This window comes from Spermophilus citellus (genome assembly GCF_964194105.1).
Source record: "Spermophilus citellus genome assembly, chromosome: 3".
Lineage (NCBI taxonomy): Eukaryota > Metazoa > Chordata > Mammalia > Rodentia > Sciuridae > Spermophilus > Spermophilus citellus.
Window position 1 is genome coordinate 41670660 of NC_138184.1, and position 25291 is coordinate 41695950.

Consider the following 25291-nt stretch of genomic DNA (forward strand, 5'->3'; position numbering starts at 1 on the left):
AAGAAAGAGAACTTGGGCTTCCTGGGGTGATAAATTGTGGAGAAATGATTAGGAAACACTAGGGTAACTAATAGAAGCTAAGAGCTATTTTAGTAAGATCTGTTTATGCAGAATCATCTTGGTTGACTATCCTTCCCAGGTGAGTGATAAAAGTTGCTTTTCCTAGGTTTTATGTAACTTTGTAGCAAAGACCAACTTCAAAATAATTTCCTTTCTTCAAAATATTCTCTTCCATGCTGACAAATGATCAATTTTTGTCTCCACATCACCCCACTTAGGCAGGGAAAGTTATTCCAATTGGATACAGAGTTGCAACCTCCTTGACTGAAAAACTTCCTAGGGTGAGTACTTTGAATATGTCTTTTTGTGTCTATTTTTACCTTGCAAATGAGTATTAATGTAACAAGGATTTAGAGGTGGCTTATACTTAGAACTTTTCACTTGGGCCTGCATATGTATAAAACCTTGGCATTTCTGCCTCCATCTTACATCTGTCTCCTTTGTTCTGAGTCAGTCATTCTGGATTCCAGGAACAGCAGGTCTGATTGAAAAATATCTGTGATGAGTCAAAGTCAACTCCCAGGTAACAGCAACTTTCTTATCATGGCTGACATGACCCTGCCTGACCATCTGAGATAATGACCAATCAGACCACAGTTTGACCAAGACTGCTTGCCTGTGCATACACATCTGACCCCCCCTTATCTATATAATCTGGGAGCTTTGGTCAGTACACGGAGGATAGTGCTGCAAACACTGGTCCTGCTTGTCTTCCCAGTATAGCTATACTGATTAAAGTTCCTTTCCTGCTTTTAATATTACTTTTCTTTTTTGAATAAATGGCCAGGACTGACTTGCTGGGATCCCCAGAGTTGGGCCTCTGGCCTAGGACTCTGGTAACATTAAAAATTAGACAATTCTCAACATTGCTTATGAAAGTTGTATAAATTTAATGTGGTCAATTTGAAAGTTTTACTATATTTTTGAGGCTTTCCTCTTGATTTTGCCCAATAAAGTAAAAATTGCAAGTTTATATTTTTTAGCTTTATAAAAACCAAAAGGGATTCAATTTATTTCATAGGAATAGTGGTATAATTTCTTATCTGGACAATTTCTGATGGTTTTCTAAACATAACTTTTAAAATATGCTATTTCCATACATAAGTAATAAATTTTAGGGGAAATTTTATTATTTGGACTGTAGTTTCCCATGTACTTATTCATGCAATTTAGAGTGTTTATTGATTGGTATAGATGAATTCAGTTAATATTTTTAAAATTGTGCTTAATAATTCTATTTTCTTGTGTTTTTTAGCCAATTACTCCACCTGAGACAAAAAAGTTTTTCAACTACAGATATCCACCCCCTGGAACAGAAAGAGTCTTTTATGGCAGAGCAAATGATCCCGCAATTGCACCTTATTTGACACATGGAATAAGATCTAAAACTTCAAGAACGGTAACTTTTTTTTTTTCCTTTTACTACCAGAATCAAACATTTGGGCTACCCACTGCTTGAAGTACTTGTATTCAGGAGTAAAGAGTTGATAGAAGAAATCAGGTTCATTCAAGGGTGGACCTGAAGAAAACAGAGGGGATAACTCCTCAAAGCCCTATTTTCCTGGGCTCAGGGGCAAAGGGTGTTTATGGGAAGGGGAGGAGGTAGTGGGTTATAAACTTGGTGGGTTCTTCTTCATTGGTGTGTGTCTTCTCCAAAGAGTCAAAATTGTTTGGCACCTCCTGAGGCCAGTTACTAAGGAAGGCCTTCTGTTTTCAGAAACGTATAGCAGTTAACATCAAGTTTGGGCTTCACTTCAGCCAAAGGATTAAGGAGGGGTGGAAGGGCCAAAGGGACAGGGAGAAGAAGGACAATTTCAAGAAAGACCCTGCTAAGCTTGTACATTATTAATTAGCCAAGATGAAAATGCACAAATGAGGATTTCAGTATTCTTTCTACCTGCATTTTTACGAGCTATTATTCTGTCTTCTAGATGCATTAATCTCAGGCAATGAAAAACATCAAGCAGCAGCCAAGAATGTGAAAAAATTAATGGTTCAGGCCACAATCTATTTATTCTCCCCTTGGATGATAAAAGGCAGATTGTACTCCATTTTCTCCCAGAAAAGAAAAATGCCACCAGGCTTTGTTAGAGAATGGAGAGGACAGCCTTGTTGACTCTTGCCTAGAGATGTTTACAGAGGGTTTATACAGATATTGAGGGGAGATGGTCAGAATGTTATCTGCTATTGATTGAATGGGTAGTCTAATTTCAGAAGACCTCCTCTACATACACCTTGAGAGAACTTGCGGAAATCACATGATTCTTGTGCTTATCTTCCCTATTTTTCTTGAATATATGAGTCAAGTAACTTTCGTGAGCCTTTTAGTACCATTAAAATCTTTTAACTCCTTTGAATCAGATTCATTGACACATCTCTATGTTGTATTATTTCTTTAGGCAAAATCATTGATAAACCCACAGCCTATGACCACATTTCAGCAGAAAATGAAAGATAAAAAAGAGTCTATATATTTTAGCAACCAACGAGCACCATTAGGAAAATCCCATGATCAAACACCAGGATTGCCTGAAGGACTGGATTTGATGAATAGAACATTTGGGACAGCAGTCATCAGAGGTAGTAGAAAATAAGGGGTGAAAGGGGGTGATAAAAAAATCTTGGAAATTGGATTAGCTATAAAACTGGTATTGTGTTGGAAGTAATATAAATGATTACTCAAGAATGGAAGATGATATCGTACTGAGGAAGTTATTCTCTAAACCCAAATCCTTATAGTTTATATGTGTGCCAAGGTGTTAAGAATTCAGGTTTTGGAGTGGAGATGTAGTGAGCATGGTATTTATGATACAATAATAGGAAAAAGGCTCAGAAAAGTTGGCATTCTATAGCACCAGGAAATTGTGTAACTCTATCCTGACTCCTCCACTAGTCCACCTCTAGCTATCGTCCCTCTACAAATGTTCATGTGCCAGATTAACAGGTTGCTGTCTCTCTCAGTAGAGAAGCCCCACGTTCTCTCTCGAATGTGTATTTTCTTGCTTTATCCCAAGAGCTTCTCACTATCAGGATGGCCCATAGTCTCCTTTGAATGCATATTTATTATTTTACCCCCAAAGAAGTTTTTCCCTTGAGATTGCCCACACAGTCCCCCCGCCCCTCCCCTTGAATGTGTACCTGCTTTCCTTAATGAATCTGTATCATGTAAGAAAAAAAAGAAAGAAAGAAAGAAAGGAAGAAAGAAAGAAAGAAAGAAAGAAAATTTAGCTCTGGGACTGCAATCTTCTCCCTGGACATCCATTTGTGTACTTTATTTCCACTAATGCCTTAATGTGTTTATGAATTTTAACAATCTATGAAGCAGTTTCATGAAACAAATAAGTTTGGTGAGTGCTGCATACTGTACTCGATTAGTGCAGATTCATGACTTATACCAGCATGTTAAGCAAACCTAGGGCAGAGTGTGTAGTCAACTTTCACTCTAATTTTGAGAGGAAGTAAAGCATATCTTTCAACAAATAACAATTTCTATTGGAATTGGTCACAGGCACTTCTTTCTAAAGAGCCCTGCTTCGTGCCATTTTATTGGGTGTCTTTTTTCTTAAATACCTTTCTCACATTTCTTTCCTACAATCCTTCTCTAATCTCTTGACTTCTCCTTCCTAATGTTGCTCATTGGTTGCTAAAATATATAGACTCAGGGGCTGGGGATGTGGCTCAAGCGGTAGCGCGCTCGCCTGGCATGTGTGCAGCCCGGGTTCGATCCTCAGCACCACATACCAACAAAGATGTTGTGTCCGCCGAGAACTAAAAAATAATAAATATTAAAAAATTCTCTCTCTCTTAAAAAAATATATATATAGACTCTTTTTTATTTATATATTTTACAACCAACAGGTCTGCCCAGAAAACCTCTTATTCTATCTTTATACTACAGAGAAATTCAGTTTCTCATTGTCTTTCTGTACCCATTTTGGCTCTGCTTCAGCAAACTTATCTTTGTTCACCAAAAGGCCAATTAGAGTATTTTTCTTATTAAGGCAGTGAAATCCACATTACAAATAAATTATGCTTTTGAATGCAATATTTGAAGTTGAAATTTATTGCATCAGATCTAAAGTTAAAAATCTATTAAAGTTTGAAACATGAAAAAAATGTATTTTAGAACAGATAAAATATCTTCTCTTTTTTTTAATAGGATTTAAAAATCCTACTTATATGAACAGTTAGTAGACATGGCATTGCAGTAATTATATAACAATTGCTATCTAAGAGTAGTTCATTTAATGTGGAAAGTTCTCCCTTGATGTACCTCATTTAACTATATAAAACAAGCAATGTTTCAAAAACACTGTGTGTGTATTAACTGGTGTAATGATTCACATATCAAAAAATTTGCTATTTTATAGAATTATTTTGAGTGGGATCACCTTACAGTATCCTTAACTTTATTAGTTATCAGAGCTTAATTTTTGGCAGAAAAGCCAAAAGAAAGGAAACATCTTGATTTATGTTGTTAGGTTGAAAGGGAACAATGAAATAATAAAAATGAAGTTACATTTAAAAATCATCACACAAAATAATGAAAACAGAATAATTCATGTCACACAAAACTGGGAATGACCAGTCATAAGAAAGCAGCTATTAAACATCTTATTTAGATTTGAGACCAGTAGGAAAGGAATTTCTATCTGATGTTAGTGATTTTCCTGACACCTCTGGATACATTGTGGATAGATTCAGACTAGAGCAGACTCAGGCAGGGTGTATGCTTCAGTCTACAGCTGTCAATATATGTGTCACAGCTATGTCACAACAGGTCATGAGGATTTCTAACTTGTAATTCAGATTTGCTGAGATCATTTTAAGAAGCCAGGAACAAACTGAAATCAAAGTTGTCTAGAGCATCTTAGAATCAGGAATTTAACTGAGCTTGGAATATGGCTCAGGACAACCTCAATGGTTAACTGATACAGGGTTCTAATATTCTTCAGAATTCTAGGGAATGAGCCAAGTCAAGTAGGTTCTCTAGCAAAGTGACACCTAGACAATGTTGTATCTTTATTGATCAGTCTTCATTTTATTTTGGCTTTGTAATCTCCTGGGATGTCTAAGTAGCTTATGCAAACAGCATGTACCTCAATTGTCACTTATTATAAATAGATGAAAAGATGCCTTTAAACTGATTTCATTGATTCTTCTTTCAGAATTCTGTGGTAGAGATGTAGTGAATCCACCAAAATCATTTGAAGAAGTATTTAAAGAAGGAGAAAAAGGACATGATTTGTACATTGTGTCTCACAATGATTACTATCCGGGTAAGTCTCCTCCAGTGCAAAATGGCCTGAGGATATGGGACCCTCAAGTTTGTGAAGAGGCATAAAGGAGATAATGTTTATAAAGTTAAATGTATGGCATATAACAGATATTCAATGAATGATACTTTTAAAAAATTGTTTTCTGCCTTGCTCCTGCTTTCTTATATCTTTTTTAAAAAATTTAATTAGTTAAAGATGGACACAAAACCTTAATTTTATTTATTTTTTTATGTGGTGCTGAGGATTGAACTCAGTGGCTCACACATGCTAGGTGAGTGCTTTACCACTGAGCATCAACCCTCGCCCCTTATTTCTTATTTATTTTACTTTCTTTCCTCCACCTCTCCCTAACACTATACTGCTTTACTGTGTTTTCTCTCAAAAGTTTTCTTCATAGCTGCCAGTCTCTTCTTTCATAGCTAATCTCTGTTGGTTCCCTGCATTCCCTGCACTCCTTAATGTGTTCTTAGTCCCAAGATAGTCTCCACCTCCCATTCAAATGGCCATTGTTCCTACCCACTTGGACACCATATTCCTTCTCATGTCCTGACTCCTCTCTATATCTCTACCCCTTCTGCTTCCTTGTCTGCTGGGTTTCTGTTCTCGTGACTAAAAGGCTCAGGGGTCACTCTAGTTAAACTGGGCTAACTGGGCTGCACGAAATAACCACACAAGAGACACAAATACCTTTTTCTTTGGGGTTGCTGTGATGGCTTCTCTGACCTTAGGGGTCCTCAGAGAGAGCAAGTGAGAGCACACGCTGACCCCTTTTATTGAGGAGAAGCTATTCAAATGAGGCAAGGGGTCAGGTTTCAGGGGGCTGAGTCTATCTTCATGATGTCCACTGTCAGCAGGTTGACTGACACCTGGGTAGGCCACACCCAAGGGCACAGTAAGAGGAGGGGACACACACAAGGCACTTCCATGGAAGATTCTATCCTAAACAGGGCAAGGGGTTATATTACAAAGGAACAGGTGAGCATAGCTTCACCCATGGGGCTGTAGCAAGACACACCCATTTCTGTGACTGAGCGCCTCAGCACCCAGCTGGGGAGTGTAACTCAGTGACCCGTAAGGTTGGCCTCCCACACTTGTCCCTCTTTACACCCTTCTTTCCTCCTTCTTTCCCTCCCTCCATCTCTTGTGAAAATGTTTGATTACTGTTTTGAAAAATCTTAGCATCTATTGTACAGTCTAATACAATGTCTTGTTTCAAAAAGAACTGTGTCAGTGAATAAGTGACATTAGTACATACACACATACATACATACACAATCTATAATGAGAAATCTATTTTTTTTTCTTCTTGCAGTATTGGGATTAAACCAAGGAGTGCTCTACCACTGAGCTATACATTCCCAGTTCTTATTTTGTATTATGAGGCAGGGTCTCAATCAATGGTTGAGGCTGTCCTTGAACTTGTATTCCTTCTGCTTCATACTCCTATAATGAGACATCTTATTAGCATTTAACAGTCTGAGGAAAATTACAGTAGGATTTTTATATTTAGAATAGCTCTAATGGACCATAACAGAACTGAAATGGGATAGAATGGACACAGGAGCACTTTGCCACTGAGCTATATTCTCAACCCTTTTTTATTTTGAGATGGTCTCATTTGCAAATTTGTCCAGACTGGCCCTGAACTTGTGATTCTCCTTCCTCAGCCTCCCGAGTTGCTGGTACTACAGGAATATGCTACCACACCTGGCTCAGTTGCTGATTTTTTTATGAAAGTTCTATTAGCCTCTTAAAAGTTAGAGTTTGATTTTTTTAAACACTGTCCTTATTTTTTCTCATATAGAAAGTGCATTTATTTTTATTATACAAATACACAATAATTGTAGAGAATTTAAATATTTAAAAGTGAAGAAAAAACAAATGTAATCTTGAATTCCCATTAGCCAGAGATAAATACAATTGATAATTGAATATTTTGTAACCCCATTCATTGAACGATCTATTTTTAGATATATGGGATAATACTCTGTACTTTTGAGGAATCTGCTATTTGCATTTTAATTTTTTTAACTTAAATTAAGTCAGGGACAGCATCAAATAGCAATATATATATATTGGTAACATCTTTAAAATAACACTTAATTTTAATGATTACGGAAGTGATAGATATTTCTTTTATAAAATACAAGCTATATAGAAATACATGATATATAAAGAACATCTCCCCCAATTTCCAACCTTCCACATGATTCTTTTGTAAATTTTTTTTGTATATTTATATATATGTATATGTCTATATTTTAATCTACAATACATATGCATTTTTCTCCCACACCCACTTTACAATTTGCTGCTTTCTTTTCTTTTCTAGAATGGGTGATTAAACCTAGGGGTGCTCTTCCACTGAGCTACATCCTCAGATCTTTTTTTATTTTTTATTTTGAGATAGTCTTACTATGTTGCCAAGACTGTCCTCAAACTTGCAATTCTCCTGCCTCATCCTCATGATTAGCTGGTGTAACAGATGTGTGTAACCCTATCTGGCTCCTTTGTTTTTCTTATCTATGAAATACTTTGGAATTTCTTTTCATGTTGTTTTCTTTACTATTATATAAATGTATTGTTCATATACCTTAGTGAATATGATATGCTGTTTCCTCAGATCATGTTCCTTGATATCTGGGCTTTTGAAGTTTCACTCTTCAGAGCCAACCATTCATCTTGAGTAACTGCTCAAGTTTGTCCTTACATACATGAGAATTTCCAAGCTGGGTGTGGTGGTGCATTCCTGTAATCCCAGCTGTTTGGGAAGCTGAGGCAGGAGGATTGCAAGTTCAAAGCTAGCCTGAGAAAATTAGCAAAGCCCTAAGCAACTCAGAAAGACTCCTTCTCTAAATAAAAAATAAAAAGGACTGGGGATATGGCTCTGTGGTTAAGGGCCCCAGGTTCAATCCTGAGTATCCCTCAACCCCCTCACCAAAAAAAAAATTTTCACTGCCCCAAAGTTTATTCTTGTTTAACTAGAGACAATTATGATTTCTTCTTACTGTTTTTATTTACATTATTTGGTTCACTAACACGGCGGAATATATTTTCTCTAACATTTCTTACCCTTTTTGTTGTTCTCTACTTCCAGTTCTACTTTCTTATTTACAAATAGAAAACTATCAAGACTTGAAAAGGAAAAAAGTACAGTGATAAATCTTTTTTTAAAAAAATTTATTTCTTATATACATGACAATAATGGAGTGCATTACATTCATAATTATCCATTCACAGCACAATTTTTCATAACTCTGAATATAGAGTATGTTCATGCCATTATACATGAGCTTTCTTATTTTTTTTGCATTACAATTCTTAATACACCTTTATACCACAATTTATCATATCTCTGTTTGTATGTAAGTCATGTTGACACCAAATTCACATCTTCATACATGTATTTTGTATAATGATGACCGTCTCCTTCCACTATCCTTGCTCTTCCCCTTCTCCCTCCCTTTCCCTTTCACCCCTATTCTCTCTCTAGAGGTAATTTTCCACCCATGCTCTCCCTCCCTACCCCACTTTGAGTCACCTCCCTTATATCAGAGAAAACATTCGGGGTGATAAATATTTTAAAAAAATCTTCCTATTGTGTTCTTAGGTTCAACCTATGAATGTTTCTAATGTAAGATAAATGATTACAATGAAATATGAGGGTTGCAGTGTTCTGATAATCTCACCAAATCTCAGTGAGAACAAATACAAAACACCAGCCTCCCAAATCAGCACGGGGAAAGTCTTGCTGATCCCCAAAACATTGTAGTACCTCCCCAGTTCAGGATTTGTGTAACAGTGGTGGGGCCTGTGTGTTTTAATCATTAAAACCTGTCTGTCTCACATCATTTCTCTACTCACTTCCCAAATATTAAGATCTGGTGCCTAATTTATTTTAGTCTTTTTTTAAAATTACATTTTGAAATGGGGTCTCCCTAAGTTGCTCAGGCTGGCCTCCAACTTTCTATCTCCTGCTTTAGCGTCTCAAGTAACTGGGATTATAAAATAAGCCCCCTCATGACCAGCCCCATTGCCTATTTTAAAATTAGGTTATGTTTTCTTGCTGTTGATTTGTATGAGTTATTTATAAATTTTGGATAGTAACTTCTTATATATGTTATTTGCAAATATTTTTCTTTTTTAAAAAAATGTTTATTTATTTCTGATATCAAAGAACAGAATTATGACAGTATAATTTAACAATCCTAATTGGCTTCATTTTTAATTTTAAAATCAGGTAACACTTCATTCCATAAAACAGAATCAGTTTTCCTATGAGCCAAGCACTCATCAAAAAAAAATTTGATGAATTAACATCAGATTATTTATTTTGTTTACACAAAATAAGGACAAGGGAACTTCACTATTTCCAGTTGAGAATGGCTGTTCTCCCTCCAATCCAGATTTCTATTGGAGGACCAGATGTGTCAGCTTGGTTTGATTGACTCCATGTTGTGTCCCCCCTCTCCCCCAATATTGTCTCTGTTGAAAAACTGGCTTCACAAAGAAGGTGGAAGCAGGAAAATTACAGAATCCAAAGCTTAAAAATAAGTCTTGGGCAGTGTGGGGTTATTTTCTGTCTCTGGGAGGGATCATCCAGTGTCTGAGGCCTGGGGACAGAGGCAAAGTCCTCAGCCACCCATCCAGGAGATGTCACTCTCAGTAGCATCTGGTGTCCTGACCTGTGCTTGCCCAGGATGACAATGGGTAAGGAGCAGCAGGTCACAGGGGCCCCATGACCCTCTGGGAGACAGAGCTCTCTCTGGGCAGACTCCAGGGCTGAGGGTCAACAGCCAGGGGAGAATCATGGCAACAACTCCCTGCCTGTGGTCCCTGAGGTCCTGGGGCAGGGATGCAGGAGGCAGCTAGTGTCATAAGATGTCCCCATCCCCAGCCAGGCTGGGCGCTTGGCTAAGTGAGGAGATAACTGTGTCCCTCTTCAGGGCCTGGCCCCTGTGCCTGGTCTCACTTCCTCCCTGGCACTGCCTGGAAGGGGAGAAGTGACACCCAGGGGAAGGCCGGGAAGTGAGGCCACCGTCACATTCAAGTTCAGGGTGCGACAGCTCAGTCTGCCCTCCAACAGGCCCCATATTCAGCTCCCCTTCATGGGCCACGACCCTTCTGAGAGTCACACCCTGCCCTTTATAGGCACAAGGACCCAGAAGTTCCATGAACACATCCATGGTTAGGCCCTCGGATTCGGAAGTGCCTCAAGTGTCCATATTTAGGCCCCCAGATCCGGAAGTTTCTCAGACATCCGTGTTTAGACCCCCGGATCCGGATCCAGAAGTTTCAAAGGTGCACGTCCATGTTTAGGCGCCCGGATCCAAAAGTTCCTCGGGTGCACATCCATGTTTAGGCCATAGCATCCAGAAGTTCCTCAGGTTTCCATGTTTAGGCCCACGGATCCGGAGGTTCTTCAACTCACATCCATGTTTAAGCCCCCGGGTCCGGAAGTCTGTAAATATTTTTCCCAACATGTAGGTTAGCTTTTTATTTTGTTGATTGTTTCCTTTGCTGTGCTTATGTTAGTTTTTTCCCCACCTTTAGTACTGGGGACTGAACCCTGAACCACATCCCCAACTGCCGCAGTCTGGCTGGGCACAAAATCACGAGCCACCACACACCTTGTAGATTCAAACAGCAATTCTTTATTCTCGAACTGTCACCGGCACCCTACAAGCACGTTCTGGGAAAATTCACACTTCCACTGGGCTCTGCATCCCAAAATACTCTCTGAATCCTGCGAGAACTCAACGGGAACTCAAGGAGTGGGCGGGGCGCCTGAGGCAGCAGGATACGCCCTATTCCCAGCAGGGTCCACCTTAAACCTGGAACCTAAACCCTAAACCCTGATCTGCCCTAAACCCGGATCTGCCCTGGTCCTTGAGCAAGGTCACCTTTCATGCAATGTCACTGCAAATGATTTGGGTCATGCCATGCGTCATTCTTACTTAGCTATGGCTCTCAGCACCCAACCCTTTTTTTTTTTTTTATTGGATGTTCACAACATTACAAAGCTCTTGACAAATCATATTTCATACATTAGAATCAAGTGGGTTATGAACTCCCATTTTTACCCCAAATACAGATTGCAGAATCACATCGGTTACACATCACATTTTTACATACTGCCATATTAGTGACTGTTGTATTCTGCTACCTTTCCTATCCTCTACTATCCCCCCTCCCCTCCCCTCCCATCTTCTCTCTCTACCCCATCTACTGTAATTCATTTCCCTCCATGTTTGTTATCCCATTCCCCTCATAACCTCTTATCCCTTTTTATAATTTGTTTGGAGACAGGGTCTCACTGAGTTGCTTAAGACTTCCCTAAGTTGCTGAGACTGGCTTTGAACTCACTATCCTCCTGCCTCAGCCTCCCAAGATGCTGGGATTACAGGCATGTGTTTAATAAGTTTTTAATTTGATGTTGTTCCATTTATTTATTTATTTATTTATTTATGTTTTTGTAGCCTGAATTTTTGATGTGATATCTAAAAAATCAAATACCAAGGCCAATGTAAAGGAGCTTTCACTGTTTGTTTTCTATTAGGAGTTTTATGGTTTCAGGTCTTAAGTTTAAGTCTTTTTTTCAATTTTGAATTGAGTTAATTTTTGGGTATGGTATAGGATAAGGGTTCAATTTAATTTTTTTTTTTTTTTTTTTTTTTTTGCAGTTGGAAATTTGGTTTTCCAGCACCATTTATTGTTGAGACTACCTTTACCCCATTTTATCTTTTTCTGGGTGGTGTTGTTAAAAATTAGTTGATTATATATGTTTGGATTTATTTCTGGATTCTCTATTCTGTGCCACTAGTTTACATGTCTGTTTTTATCCTGGTGCCATCCTTTTTTTTTTCTTTTTTGGTTTATTTTTTAGTTTTAGGTGGACACAATATCTTTATTTTATTTTTATGTGGTGCTGAGGATTGAACCCAGTGCCCCACGCATGCCAGGCGAGCGCACTACCACTCGAGCCACATTCCGAGCCCCATGCCATTCTTTTTTTCTATCACTATAGCTTTGTAATATAATTTTATTTTGTTTTATTTTTATTATTTTTGGGGGGCTGAGGATTGAGCCCAGAAGTTTGTGAGTGCTAAGCATATGCTCTACCATTGATCTATCTCTCCAGCCTTTGTGATACAATTTTAGATAAGAAAGTGTGATTCCCCTAAATTTTCTTTTTCAAGATTGCTTTGGCTGTTTGGGTTCTTTTGTGAATTTTCTATTTCTGTGAAACTTGCTCTTGGAATTTTGAAAGGAATTGAGTTGAATCTGTATATTACCTTGAGTAGTATGGACATTCTATCATTTATTTATTTATATATCTATCTATCTATTTATTTATTTATTTCTTAGGTTTCATTCACTTTATTTTTCTTATATAAAAACACTGCATTGTAGCCACAGCTGAAGCCTGGGTCCTCTGCACAGAGACTGTGGTGTGGGTTTTCACAAGATGGTTGGTGAATTCCTGATAGGGAACCTTGGTGAACACAATGTTTTTCTAGAAATTGAGGGTCAGGTAGCTGTATGTCTTGGAGATGGCATCAAAGGTGGCCTTGATGAAATTGCCCAAGGTGGCAGTGCAGCCCCTGGCAGAGTATAACAGTCATCAATACCAGCCTTCATGGAAGCTTCGTGGGCACTGATATGGTGGGGAACAAGACCATGGCAGTGCCTCTGGGGGCAAGGATGAGGCACACCAGCACAGAATCACAGTGTACTATCACCTTGCAAGGGATAGCGTGGGGCTTGCCAATCTTGTTCCCACTGTAGCCTTTCTGCACAGGCACAATGGAGAGCTTGGCCAGAATGATGGCTCCTCTAATAGCAGTGGCTACCTCCTTGGAGCCTTTAACTCTAAGACCCACCTAAGCATTGTAGTCCCTGATAGTAACAAATGCCTTGAGACAGTCTGCTGGCCAGGACCAACTTGGTCTGAGGTGTTTCTGGGCAGGCATGCTCTTCAAAATTTCATCCTTGAGTGATGCCCCCAGGTGAAAGTCAGTGTTCTCAGACTCCTTGGTGGGCAGGGCGAAGAAAGAGATATACTCCAGAGTCTTGGTTCTCAAGTCCTTGTCCACAGAGCCCAGCTTGGTGTTGGGGATCCATGCTTTGTCCTGAGCTTTGCCTCTGGGAGCCACATGGCCACAGCCCTGGTCCTGACTGTGGCCTCAGAGGCTGCTGTCCAGGCCTCTGTGGAAGCCACCACTGCCTTCCCTTTTGGGGGCCTTCAAGGCTTCCTGCTGTACCTATATCATCCACCATTTGGTTACCCAGAGAAGAAACAGTATGGACATGTTAGCCATATAAATTCTTCCAATCCATGAATATGAAATACCTTTTCATTTAGCTGTGCCCTCTTTCATCAGTGTTTTGTAGTTTTCACTATACAGATTTTTACTTTCTATATTAAATTTATTCCTTAGTGCCAGGCATGGTGGTGTGCACCCAGCAACTCAGAAGACTGAGGTAGGAGGATTGCTTGAGTCTAGCTGTTTGAGACCAGCCTGGTAAACACAGTGAGACCCTGTGTCAAAAACAAAACAATAGGGCTGGGGATGTGGCTCAAGCAGTAGTGCGCTCGCCTGGCATGTGCGAGGCGCTGGGTTCGATCCTCACCACCACATACAAATAAAGATGTTGTGTCCACCAAAAACTAAACAATAAATATTAAAAAATTAAAAAAAAACAATAACAACAAAAGAAACCACTAAAGTTTATTCCTAAGTATTTGATTGACCGATGCAGTTGTTATAAGACTGCTTTCTTGATTTGGCTTTTAGATAAGTAATTTCTTTCTTTTAGGAATTGAACCCAGGGGTGCTTTACTATGGAGCTATATTCTCAGCCCTTTTTTTAAAAAAATTTTTTTAGTTGTCCATGGACCTTTATATATTTATACGTGGTGCCAAGAATCAAACCCAGTGCCTCACCCATGCTGTGCAAGCACTCTACCACTGAGCCACAACCCCAGCTGACCCCAGTCCTTTTTTTAAAACAAAAAGTTTTATTTTGAGATAGGGTCTTGATGGTCTCCATCTTGCCATCCTCTAGCCTTAGCCTCCAAAGATTACAGGTGTGTGTTTAAACAGGTAGTTTATTTTTATTTTTGCAGTGCTGGGTATTAAACTTGGGGCTTTGTTTATTTTAGGCAAGTGATTTGCCACTGAGCTGCATCCCCAGCCTTAGATAATTTTATATAGAAATTCCATGGATTTTTTATGTTGATTTTTGTATCCTGCAACATTTCTGAATTTGTTAATTAGTTCTAACAGTTTTTTGGTGAAATCTTTGGAGTTTTCTACATACAGCTTTCCAAACACAAGAACTCTTGTATATAGCATTTCACCAGTCTCCCAAGTCATGTGGGGGAATGCTTCTATTGTCTATATCAAATCTGCATAATTCCCTGTACTGTTAACAGTTTCATTCTTTGTCCCACTCTCATTTTCAATGTTAATAAGAACATAATGTGCTTCTTGCAAGATAAGGTTATTATTTTTGTTGTTTAAGTCAGAAGTCTTCCTCCCACCCACTCACCCTTGTCCTCCTCCCCTCCAACAGGAGAAGTAAAGAACCGAAAGTATAACCCGAATTTCCATAGGTTTAATTTGTATGGAGTTCCAACACCACATTTTACTGATGGACGAAACATGGCAAAAAGTTTATATTGGCTCCATGAACTACAAATGTAAGTTTGATTGTGTCGTGTTCAGGAACAAATGTTAGATATTTGACATTTAGACTTAATTTTTATTTTTAATATTTTTTAAAAGAGAGAATACATTGACAAAATTCAAGCATAAAATTAGAAAAAATTATGCAGTGAAATAATTTTGGCACCCATTCTGCCCAGTTCATCCAGAGGCAAATATGATACTGTTTGTTGTTCATACCATTCATTTTTTTCCCCCCAGCCTTTGGGTATTAGGGGTTGAACCCAGAGATACTTTATCACTTTGAGTTACATCTCCAGCTTTTTTTTTTTTTTTTTTTTTTTTTTAGTTTTTATTGTGAGACAGGGTCTTGCTAAATTGCTGGCCTTGAACTTATAATCTCCTGCTTCAGCCTCTGGAGTAGCTGGGACTAAAGGTGTGCCTTGTTTGCATCATTCTAAAATTATTTCATGACTTCACAAGCAAATACAAATACATGTATGCATGTTATAAACTTAAAGGGTCAACTATATTTATGATTCTTAAAGATAATGAACTTTTACATCTCTTCCAGGCCAATTATGCCACATAGAGTTGATCTCATATTTATTATTCAACTTTTAAGTTATTTGGTTACCTGAACATCTATCTATCTATTAACTTTTGCAAATTTTGACCTTTTTATGTCTTCATTTATATATGACTACTTTCCTGGAATGCTAAAATACGGTACTTAGTTTTTCATTTCCTGTTGTATATTTTATATATGACCAACACATAAATGTTTTATGTTCTTAAAAATATAGATTTCCTGTTATGATTAAAAAATAATATTGGTATAGTGCGTTGAAGATTGTAAATACAGGTACCCCTCTTCCCAAATAAGATATGCTGTGTCCTAATTCCTAGAACTATGAATGTTACCTTATGTAGAAAAAGGATCTTTGTAGATGTAATTAACTTAAAAATCTGGATATGAAAGAGATTATTCTGTATTATCTGGGTGGGCCCTACCTCTAATGATAAGTATTCTTAGAAGGTCAGAGGGAGAGTTGAGGCAGAAGAGGAAAACAGAGAAGGTGATAGAAGAAAGAGGCAGAAATTGGAGTGATGTGGCTATAAACCAAGAACACCATCAATGCTGACAGCTATCAGATTTTGAGAGAAGTAAAAAATGTATTCTCCCCTTTGGAGGAAATGTGACCTTGATGACACTTTGATTTCAGACTTTGGGCCTCCAGAACTGTGAGAGAACATTACTGTTGTTTTAAGCCCGTTTGTGGTAATTTGTTATAGCAACCGCATAATAAAATGAAATATATCAGCTTTATTAAAAAAAAAAACTAAGGGCTGGGGATGTGGCTCAAGCGGTAGTGCGCTCGCCTGGCATGCGTGTGGCCCGGGTTCGATCCTCAGCACCACATACCAACAAAGATGTTGTGTCCGCCGAGAACTAAAAAATAATAAATATTAAAAAAAAAAACCTAATATAAGGGGTCTAGTTTTGTCAGGAATCCATTCCATTTCTGCCCTCTTTAAAGGAAACATTGGCCCTCTAGGTTTTCATGGGTCATACCTGCAAAGTTTACGTTTCCATAGATCTCAACTTCCTCACTTTTTAAAATCTTTGCCTGCTCTGATAACAACAGCTCTCAACTATAGAGTCAAAATTCTAAACACTTTATATATTTTTAGTTTCATCCTATCAATAACTCTATGTTGTAGGTATACTTTAGATTTATCCTTCCCATTTTATAGATGAATAACCCAAGGAACATAGGGGTCAAATAATTTGCCTAAGATCATGCAGTTAAGGAGTACTGGCAGTAGGATCCATACCTAGGAAGTGTGGGTCCAGTGACTGCCCTTACCACTACACCAGGTTTATAGGCACTTGATACTGTTATCACATGTTTATGATTTATATTCCTTTTTTACTCCTTTCTTATGTGAGTCTCTGATACTTGAATTATGAAAAAACAAGGAATATACCAGACATAAAATATAAATATAATTAAACAAAATATAAATATAAATAATAAAATATAAATTCTTCTAATATTAAACTTGTATTAGATATTTTTTCTTTAGGATATAGAAAAAGCACTCATGTAACATACCTATTACTTTATCATTATTAAAATGATTAAACCATGCAATAAAGGAAAGCATGAAGATATGATTTAGGTATTTAAGAACTTGATCAGGTGTCGTGGTGCATTCCACAATCCTAGCTGCACTGAAGGGTGAGGCAGGAGGATCACAAATTTGAGGCCAGCCTGGGCAGTTTAGCGAGACCCTATCTCAGAATAAAAAAATAAAAAGTAGTGGAGCTGTGTGTAGCTCAGTGTTATAGTGCCCCTATTTTTAATCCCAGGTACCAAGTTGCAGAAGAAGGACATAAGGAGTTATAATAAAATATAATGTAGAAATTGGTACTTGAAGGGAGATGACAAACATGGTTTATCATATACATATGTATATATATATGTGTGTGTGTGTGTATGTGTGTGTGTGTGTATATTTGTGTGTGTGTGTGTGTGTGTGTGTGTGTGTGTGTGTGTGTGTGTGTGATATAGAGCAGCAATAGCAATATGCAGGACATCCATCCTTCCAACTTATCTTCATTCCCAAGGGAACATGTTTTGCAAAACATCGTTTTATTAGATCATACTTTTTGTATTTTGAAACTGAATTGGAATATTATTGCTAAAGCTGTAGAGGAATTCCTAATTCCTTTGGCTTGTCAGATTTCAAGAAAAGCTCACTACTTCATTCTTCAGTGTTATTTAGGTTATAAACTTGAAGTCAAACATACTTGTTTACATTTTAAGGCATCTCATTTTAAATGCACTATTTTAGTGTGAAATTGGTTTACTCTCAACTTCTAAGGGGTATATTTACACTGTAAAATGATCTCTATATTCTTTTTATGACCTCTGTTTGATCATCAGATGGTAGGAGTGTGTGTGTGTGTGTGTGTGTGTGTGTGTGTGTGTGTGTGTAAGTTCACCGGCAGTGCACAAAAACTTTTTCTGAATTCATTAGTGAATACTGTGAGGTTGGGTAGTGATTTTGTAGTTCTTGATATTCTGACATGCCTGGCTACTCACAGACACTTCCTGATTCTCCCAGGAGCGTAATCCAGTCACCTTTAGCCTAGAAAGAGTAGGCTTTGTGCCTCACAATTCTTATTCTTATTGTCCCTGCATGTTCCTAATTAAGCCCCTTGGAACTGATTTTTAGATTGTCCAATCTATTTGTTCAAATTACGGCCCTTAAACTGTCATTGATTTATTCAGACTTTACTCATGTGCTTTCCCCCCCAACAAATGGGAAGGAAATGAAGAAATGAGATGAATTACTTTCCATTTCTTCTTTTGTTTCTCCACAGAGTGTCACTCTTCTCCAGAAATTTATTCAGCTCGGAATTTCAATAGTATAGAAAATATTTTTAAAAGCAAATGGAGTTTAAGAACTTAACATTCATTGTTTTTAGTCTTAGCACAACAATAGAGAATTTATTAATTTTAATGTCATTAAATAGTAGCATTGTAATTCTAGTTTTCAAAAGAAATTTTATTCATTTAATCACAACAGTGAAAGTAACAAAATTATATTACAGAGAATGGCAAAATAAAATCACCCATAATCTTGTCACTTTAATTCAACTATTATTATTTTAATGTGTGTATTTCTTTCTAGTGTGGCTTTTTACATAGATTTTTGCATAGTTTTCACCAGGATGTAATGTTGTTTTATATTCTGATTTTTCATTTAGCATAAAACAATTTTATATTGCTGTGTATGGTTCATAATCAGAGCTTAAAATTCATGCAGAGTGTATTCTTTTTTTTTAATTTTTTTGGTCATAGGTGGACACAATACCTTTTATTTATTTATTTATTTATTTATTTATTTTTATGTGGTGCTGAGGATCAAACCTAGCACTCACATGTGCTAGGTGAAAGCTCTAACCCCAGCCCCAGCCCCAGACTGTATATTTGTTCAATATTCTCTCCCTCCTTTTTTACTAGGTTAAAAAAGGTCATTTGTTATTTTTTATTTCACATTTATTTTATTACAAGAGGATTATAATTTTGCTCTGTTTACTTACTAGATGAGTTATCTGCTGCTTATATTTATTTGATAATTAATTTTCTTTTGGAAATTTAAAAGTTACACTTAGAAATAATTAATACTTTGTTGTAATTTGTTGAAAGTATTTTTAATTTTGCTTGTTTCATTTTTAATCAAGGGTTGGGGATATAGCTCAGTTGGTAGAGTGCTTGCTTCACATGCACAAGACCCTGGTTCAATCCCCAGCACCACAAAAAAAAAAAAAAAAAAAAGGAAAAAAAAGAAAAAAAGATGTTCATTTTTAATCAAAATGTATTTTTTAAATACAGTGTAACTTAATGATAGAAAAGTGAATACTTAAAGCTTCTTTTTAGGATAGAATTTATTTTGAAACTAAATCTGTTCATTGGTACATGGAATTCCTTACTACATATGTATCTGGCAGCCTAGAATCCTTAGGTAATTTCTATTACCTGAAATATCTGACAATATTTGACAAAATATCTGACAATTTTCCAATTTTGTAGGAAAAGAGGAGCTAAGGTTGTATCCAAGAGAGTGGATGATTTCAAAGAAAAGTTTCAACATAAACTTGGGAAAGTGTTAGATCCGTAAGTTAACAGTTAACTTTATATCATTAGTGTCTCTGCCTTAAATTTGAAAAGAACTTTTTGTAAAATGCTGGCTTGTGTTCCATTAGATTCTGTCTATTAAATAAGAAAATCATTACCTTGTTGTTTATCAAGGGAAATGTTAGTGTTTCTCCAAGGTGGAAGGACGGATAATATTTCATAAAGCTTCATTTCTGTGATATGTGATAACAGGAATTTAACATTGTTTGTATTCTTGTCTGTCTTCTCTCTCTCTCTCTCTCTCTCTATATATATATATATATATATATATATATATATATATATGAATAATTTTGCTTTGAATGTGTGTGTGTGTGTGTGTGTTTTAAGTTTGTGCTAGTCAAAGACAGTGAAAGCCTTCAGTCATTGTTAATGCAAATAGATGTTAAAAAAAGATCTTTTGGAGAACTTTTGTTTTATCTTCACAGTTTACCTAGAAGAGAAAATATAGGCTACTATGAACATATGATAAACATATTCAAAATTCCGGGCGTGCTGTATGGTGGGTACTTGAACTAAAGGATGTGTTTTCTTTGGTAGCATTGCAGAAACAATGAACGTTCCCCCAGGCTACACATTTGGAGCTTGTCTCCATCCTGAGGAATATGGTAAGTATACAAACTTTCTCTTTAACAAAAAAATGAAAAAAATATCTCAAAATCCCCATAAAGTTATTCAGCAAAGCTTAATGTCTTCTAAAAGCTTCTAGTTTTAGAGCCAGGTGAGGTGTTGCACACCAGTAATCCCAGTTATTTGGGAAGCTAAAGACGAAGGATGAAGAGTTCAAGTCCAGCCCTGGGAACATACCAAGACCCCATCTCAAAAAAATAAAACAAACAAAAAAAGCTTCTACTTGTAAAGGCTTAAAATTTTGCATTAAAATTAGAGAAAAAAATATGTAATATAAGAAAAAAAATGTTCATACTCTTTGAAATAGGAACAGTTTAAAGCCTTTGAAACAAATACCATAGGTGTAGTTAAGGCTTTGAAAAAAACTTTTTTTTTTTTTTTTTTTTTTTGGTAGTTGTAGATGAACATCTTGCCTTTATTTTATTTATTTTTGTATGCGGTGCTAAGGCCCGAACCCAGTGCCTCACACATGCTAGGCGAGTGCTCTGCACTGAGCCACAACCCTAGCCCCCTGTAGTTTTTTTTATTTCTTTTGGTTTTGTTTTTAGTATCAGGAATTGAACCTGGGGACACTTTACACATGAGCCATGTCCCCAGCCTTTTTATGTTTTAAATTTTGAGACAGGTTCTCACTAAGTTGCTTAGGACCTCATTATGTTGCTGACGCTGGCCTTGAACTTGTGATTCTCCTGCCTCAGCCTCCCCAGTTGCTGGGATTACCAGTTTGTGCCACTATGCCTGGCATTCCCAGGCCTTTTTAAAATTTTGTTTTGAGACAGGGTCTTGCTAAATTTCCTAGGCTGACCTTGAACATGTGATCCTGCTGCCTCAGTCTCCAGTGTCGCTGGGATTACAGGTGTGCCTCACCACAACCAGTTATATGCTTAAACTTAAAAACTGCTATTGAAAATATTTTATCGAAGGTTTGCTCACCGAGAATTAAAACAAGTAATTATTGAGTTTATTTAAAACAGTATTTTGGAGCATCATTAATTATCACATTAAGAAATTGTATTTTGGTTCTTTTTTTAGATGAACTCTTATGTGTTTAATGGATGCCTATCTGTGTTAGCTTTCTGTTGCTGTGGTGGAATACCTGGGATAAATCAACTTAACAGGAGGAAAGGTTTAATTTTGGCTCATTGTTTCAGAGATTTCAGTCTATAGTCACTTTTTCCTGTCACTCTGGGCCTAATGTGGGGCAGAACACAAGAGAGGGGAGCACATGACAGAAGGAGATCTATTCAGCTCATGGTGACCAGGAAGAAAAAAAAGAGAGTAAGGAGTAAGGGTCCCAATATCCCCTTCAAAGGTATGTCCCCAATGGGCTAACTTTCCATTAGGCTCTACCTCCTAAGGGTTCTACCACTTACAACAGTGCCACAGGCTGTCAAGGCAGACTTCACATGACATTTGGGGGACATTTCAGATCTAAACCATAAGACTGTCCATCTCAGAGATTCTTAATGTCTTTTGGAGTGCGTAAGGGAAAATTGAGAAATCCATCAATTAGCCTAAAAACAAGTAAATTTAATCATGGTAAATTCTGCCTATTTGAGAGCAAGTTTCATGTTGTTGGGTGGTTGGTCTTACTATCTGTTAGAACCATAGGGTCCAGACATGGGTACATCTTTGACCAATATTTATAGCATGAATTGATGTATTCAGTACACAGTTTACCATTTTACATCAACAATTTTTTTTTTTAAATTTTGGTGGTGGGGGGTATTGAACCCAGACCTCACTTATTTGTCTCACATATGCGAGACAAATACTCTACCGCTGAGCTACACTCACAGTCCAACAAATTTCTTGATTGATTAATGCTATTGTTACACATTTAATGATAAAATCTTTTAAAATGAAAAATTAATAACTTAAAAATGTGTAAGTATAAATACCAGCCATGGTGTTATATTGTATTACTTTGAAAGAGTACAAAAAATCCTTCTGAATTTTTTTTTTTAACTCACAAATGGATACAGATTACTCTAGCTCCAGCCTTTTGTAACTATTATTGGTGTTATCTAGTAACATCTCTTCTGTGGCAAGCTCCAGGGTTTGCCTGCTACCAGGGACATATTGGGACTGGCTTTACCCTTTATCTTTACTGAGGAAAATAAAGTCAATCTTATTTTAACAAAGAATGCTTCAGTCCCTAGGGTGAAGTTATTCTTCATGTTATTGGAGTTACTGTTTATATTAAGATGACTCTAGGAACCCAGCATGGTGGTGTACTCCTGTAATGTCTGGTACTTGGGAGGTTGAGGCAGGAGGATTGAAGTTTGAGGCCAGCCTGGGCAATTTAGCAAGACCCTGTCATAAAATAAAACAAATAAATAAAAAGGGCTGGGGATGTAGTTCAGTGGTAGAGTGCTTGCCTTGCATTGGAAAAAGAAAAGAAACAAAGCAACAATAACAAAAAACGATGACTTTAGGAAATGTGCAAGGTCTCCCTGGCTCCCAGAATGTACTAGGGCAGAGACAAGATGAAGGAGAATCAAGGCAGGTGGCAGTGGTGCATCATGGGAATTGGTTGTGGGCCAAGTAGTAAAGGAGCCAGTTTAGCTTTTCTGACCACATGGTGTGGTAGATAGGTCATGGGTCTCTCTCTTAGGGTCAGGTCTTGTATTTCTGGTTTCAGTTCTTTGGAAATGATTTGATGTCAGCTTCATAAATGTTATTTCAGGACCAGAACAAAAGAAGGTAATTGTATAGGTCTTACCCACCAGGCAGTTAAATCTAGTGAGTGTGGTGGGGAAACAACTAGAATTGAAAAATAACTATTTAAATTATTATCCTTGGGTGGTAATGGAGGCAAAGGCTTCTGAAGATAAAAAGTACTCAACTTGGAGCCATTTTATAGAAGGAAACCTTCATCACACAAATAGCCACTGAAAGGGTTTATATCTGAGGAAGGGGTGTGAAGGAGAGAAAGGTCAGACTATCTGAAAAATTAATAAGTTACTCTTTTCTTTCTGCTTCTTCTATCCCTTCTCTTCTTCCTCCCACTTATTTATTTATTTATTTTTTGTTTGTTTGTTTTTTGAGATGCTGTGTTGCCTAGACTGATCTCAAACTTTTGAGCTCAAGGGATTCTCCTGCCTCAGTCGCCTGAGTAGCTGGGGCTATAAGTGTGTACCACTGCACCTGGCTTTCCTAGAAGTCTTGAATTTCATTCCAAGAGCATTTCTTGTGTGTGTTTTTTCCCCCACTTTAGGATGATCTGATGGTAGCTGACCTGTGTCAGATGTCCTTGGTCTGAGGCATTTGCCCTTCTTGGAACCAACATTAGTTGTGGGATTTTTTTTTTTTTTTTTTTACCTATACTCAGGGCCTTTCCAGAGGGGGAAAAGTCTTTTAGAGAAGACTTTTACCAGAATGTGCATAATTAATTCCCAATTTGATAATAAATAAGTAATTTACAGGTGTTATGAGTACCTATTAAAAGTGACCCTGACAGAGCCTAGCATTATGACTTACATGGAGTAGGTGTAGATATTAATTACTCGTACGTAACTGCAACGAATGTTGTAATTTTAATTAATTCACTCAGGACATCACAATCAACTGCCAGCATGACTTGCTTCAAAAAAACTGTCTTGGGAGGAGTAGGGAAGATGGCGGCGAAGGGAGTGCATCACCCCCGTGTACCGCATCACTGTGCAGGAGAATGACGAGTTAGAACCGCTAAAAGCTATCTTGTTAGGAATTTCCAGCAAAATCAAGGTGCTCCAAAACCTAGAAGAAGGATTTTCATTGCACGAGGATGAGCTACGGGGGCTCAAACGCGAGTGATTTGTCAGTATGGAGGGTCACGCTGCTTATTCAGCAAATCGCCCTGCAGCTAGAGTCTGTGGTGTGCGCTGGGAAACGATGAGATAGCAATGCAAAGATACAGCGCTGTGGATTCTGTGGGCTCCTGCCAGCTGTGTAATCACTGTACTCAGTGCTGAATTCTGGGTTTGAGACGGGGGAAGGAAGTGGTCCAGTTCGGTTCTCCACACCGGTCAGACCACAGAGGAAGCCAGCGGCCACCATCTTGGAGAGCTGACGTCACCATCCCTGTTTTCGACTGATCGCAGCTCATTCAGCTATAGAACAGGTAATTTCAGGCTGCCATTCGCCTGCGTCTCCCAGACAAATTACTCAGGCTCAGTGCTAAAGAACCGGCGGAAACTGCTTCTTGGAGCCTGCTCCTATCAGAACATACACCGAGCCAGGAGTGGCCGAATTCCGGCTCCCGGAACTGCTCTGGCCTAGGGCTAAAGAACCCGCGGAAACTGCTTCTCGGTCCGGGTCCTGCTGAATACTGTGGAGGCCAGAGGGGCAGAGCAGAGCCGCCGCCTGCACCCGGAACAGGCCCAGTGACCCGCCGGCGTGGTATCACATCACCCCAACTGGAGTAGGGGCCGAGCAGAGCCGCTGCCCACGCCCGGAACAGGCCCAGCAACCCGCCGGCGTGGTAGTCACGACACCCCAATTGGAGTAGGGGCCGAGCAGAGCCACCGCCCGCGCCCAGATCAGGCCCAATGACCCGCTGGCGTGGTAGCCACATCACCCCAACTGGAGTAGGGGCCGAGCAGAGCCGCTGCCCGCGCCCGGAACAGGCCCAGCGGCCTGCCGGCGTGGTAGACACGTCACCCCAATTGGAGTAGGGGCGGAGCAGAGCTGCCGCCCGCGCCTGCAAGGTAGGCAGACCTGTGACCGACCGGCAGAACAGGCCCTGCGGTCCGTGGGCGTGGCAGTCACGTCACCCCATTTGGAGTAGGGGCCGAGCAGAGCCGCCGCCCGCATCTGGAACAGGCCCAACGACCCGCTGGCGTGGTAGCCACGTCACCCCAATTGGAGTAGGGGCAGAGCAGAGCTGCCGCCCGCGCCTGCAAGGTAGGCAGACCTGTGACCAACTGGTGGATTAGGCCCAGCGGCCTGCCGGTGT

At 38.6% G+C, this 25291-nt stretch overlaps 1 protein-coding gene and 1 pseudogene across 2 annotated transcripts in view; one reads left to right on the forward strand and one right to left on the reverse strand.

Moving 5' to 3' along the window:
• Positions 1 to 25291, forward strand: part of EFHB (EF-hand domain family member B) — a gene marked incomplete at both ends in the record, with an annotated part of 62838 nt that overhangs the window by 9306 nt on the left and 28241 nt on the right. The window contains 7 exons of the mRNA XM_081283230.1: positions 279 to 341; positions 1316 to 1459; positions 2460 to 2640; positions 5229 to 5339; positions 14919 to 15045; positions 19618 to 19701; positions 20263 to 20330. Coding sequence (XP_081139356.1) covers positions 279 to 341; positions 1316 to 1459; positions 2460 to 2640; positions 5229 to 5339; positions 14919 to 15045; positions 19618 to 19701; positions 20263 to 20330 — 778 coding nt within the window. The remainder of the gene's footprint in view (positions 1 to 278; positions 342 to 1315; positions 1460 to 2459; positions 2641 to 5228; positions 5340 to 14918; positions 15046 to 19617; positions 19702 to 20262; positions 20331 to 25291) is intronic.
• On the reverse strand, positions 12715 to 13619 carry LOC308645182 (small ribosomal subunit protein uS5-like; annotated as a pseudogene). The gene is made up of 2 exons: positions 13604 to 13619; positions 12715 to 13482 (listed from the first exon to the last, which is right to left on the reverse strand). The product of its transcript is annotated as a small ribosomal subunit protein uS5-like (transcript).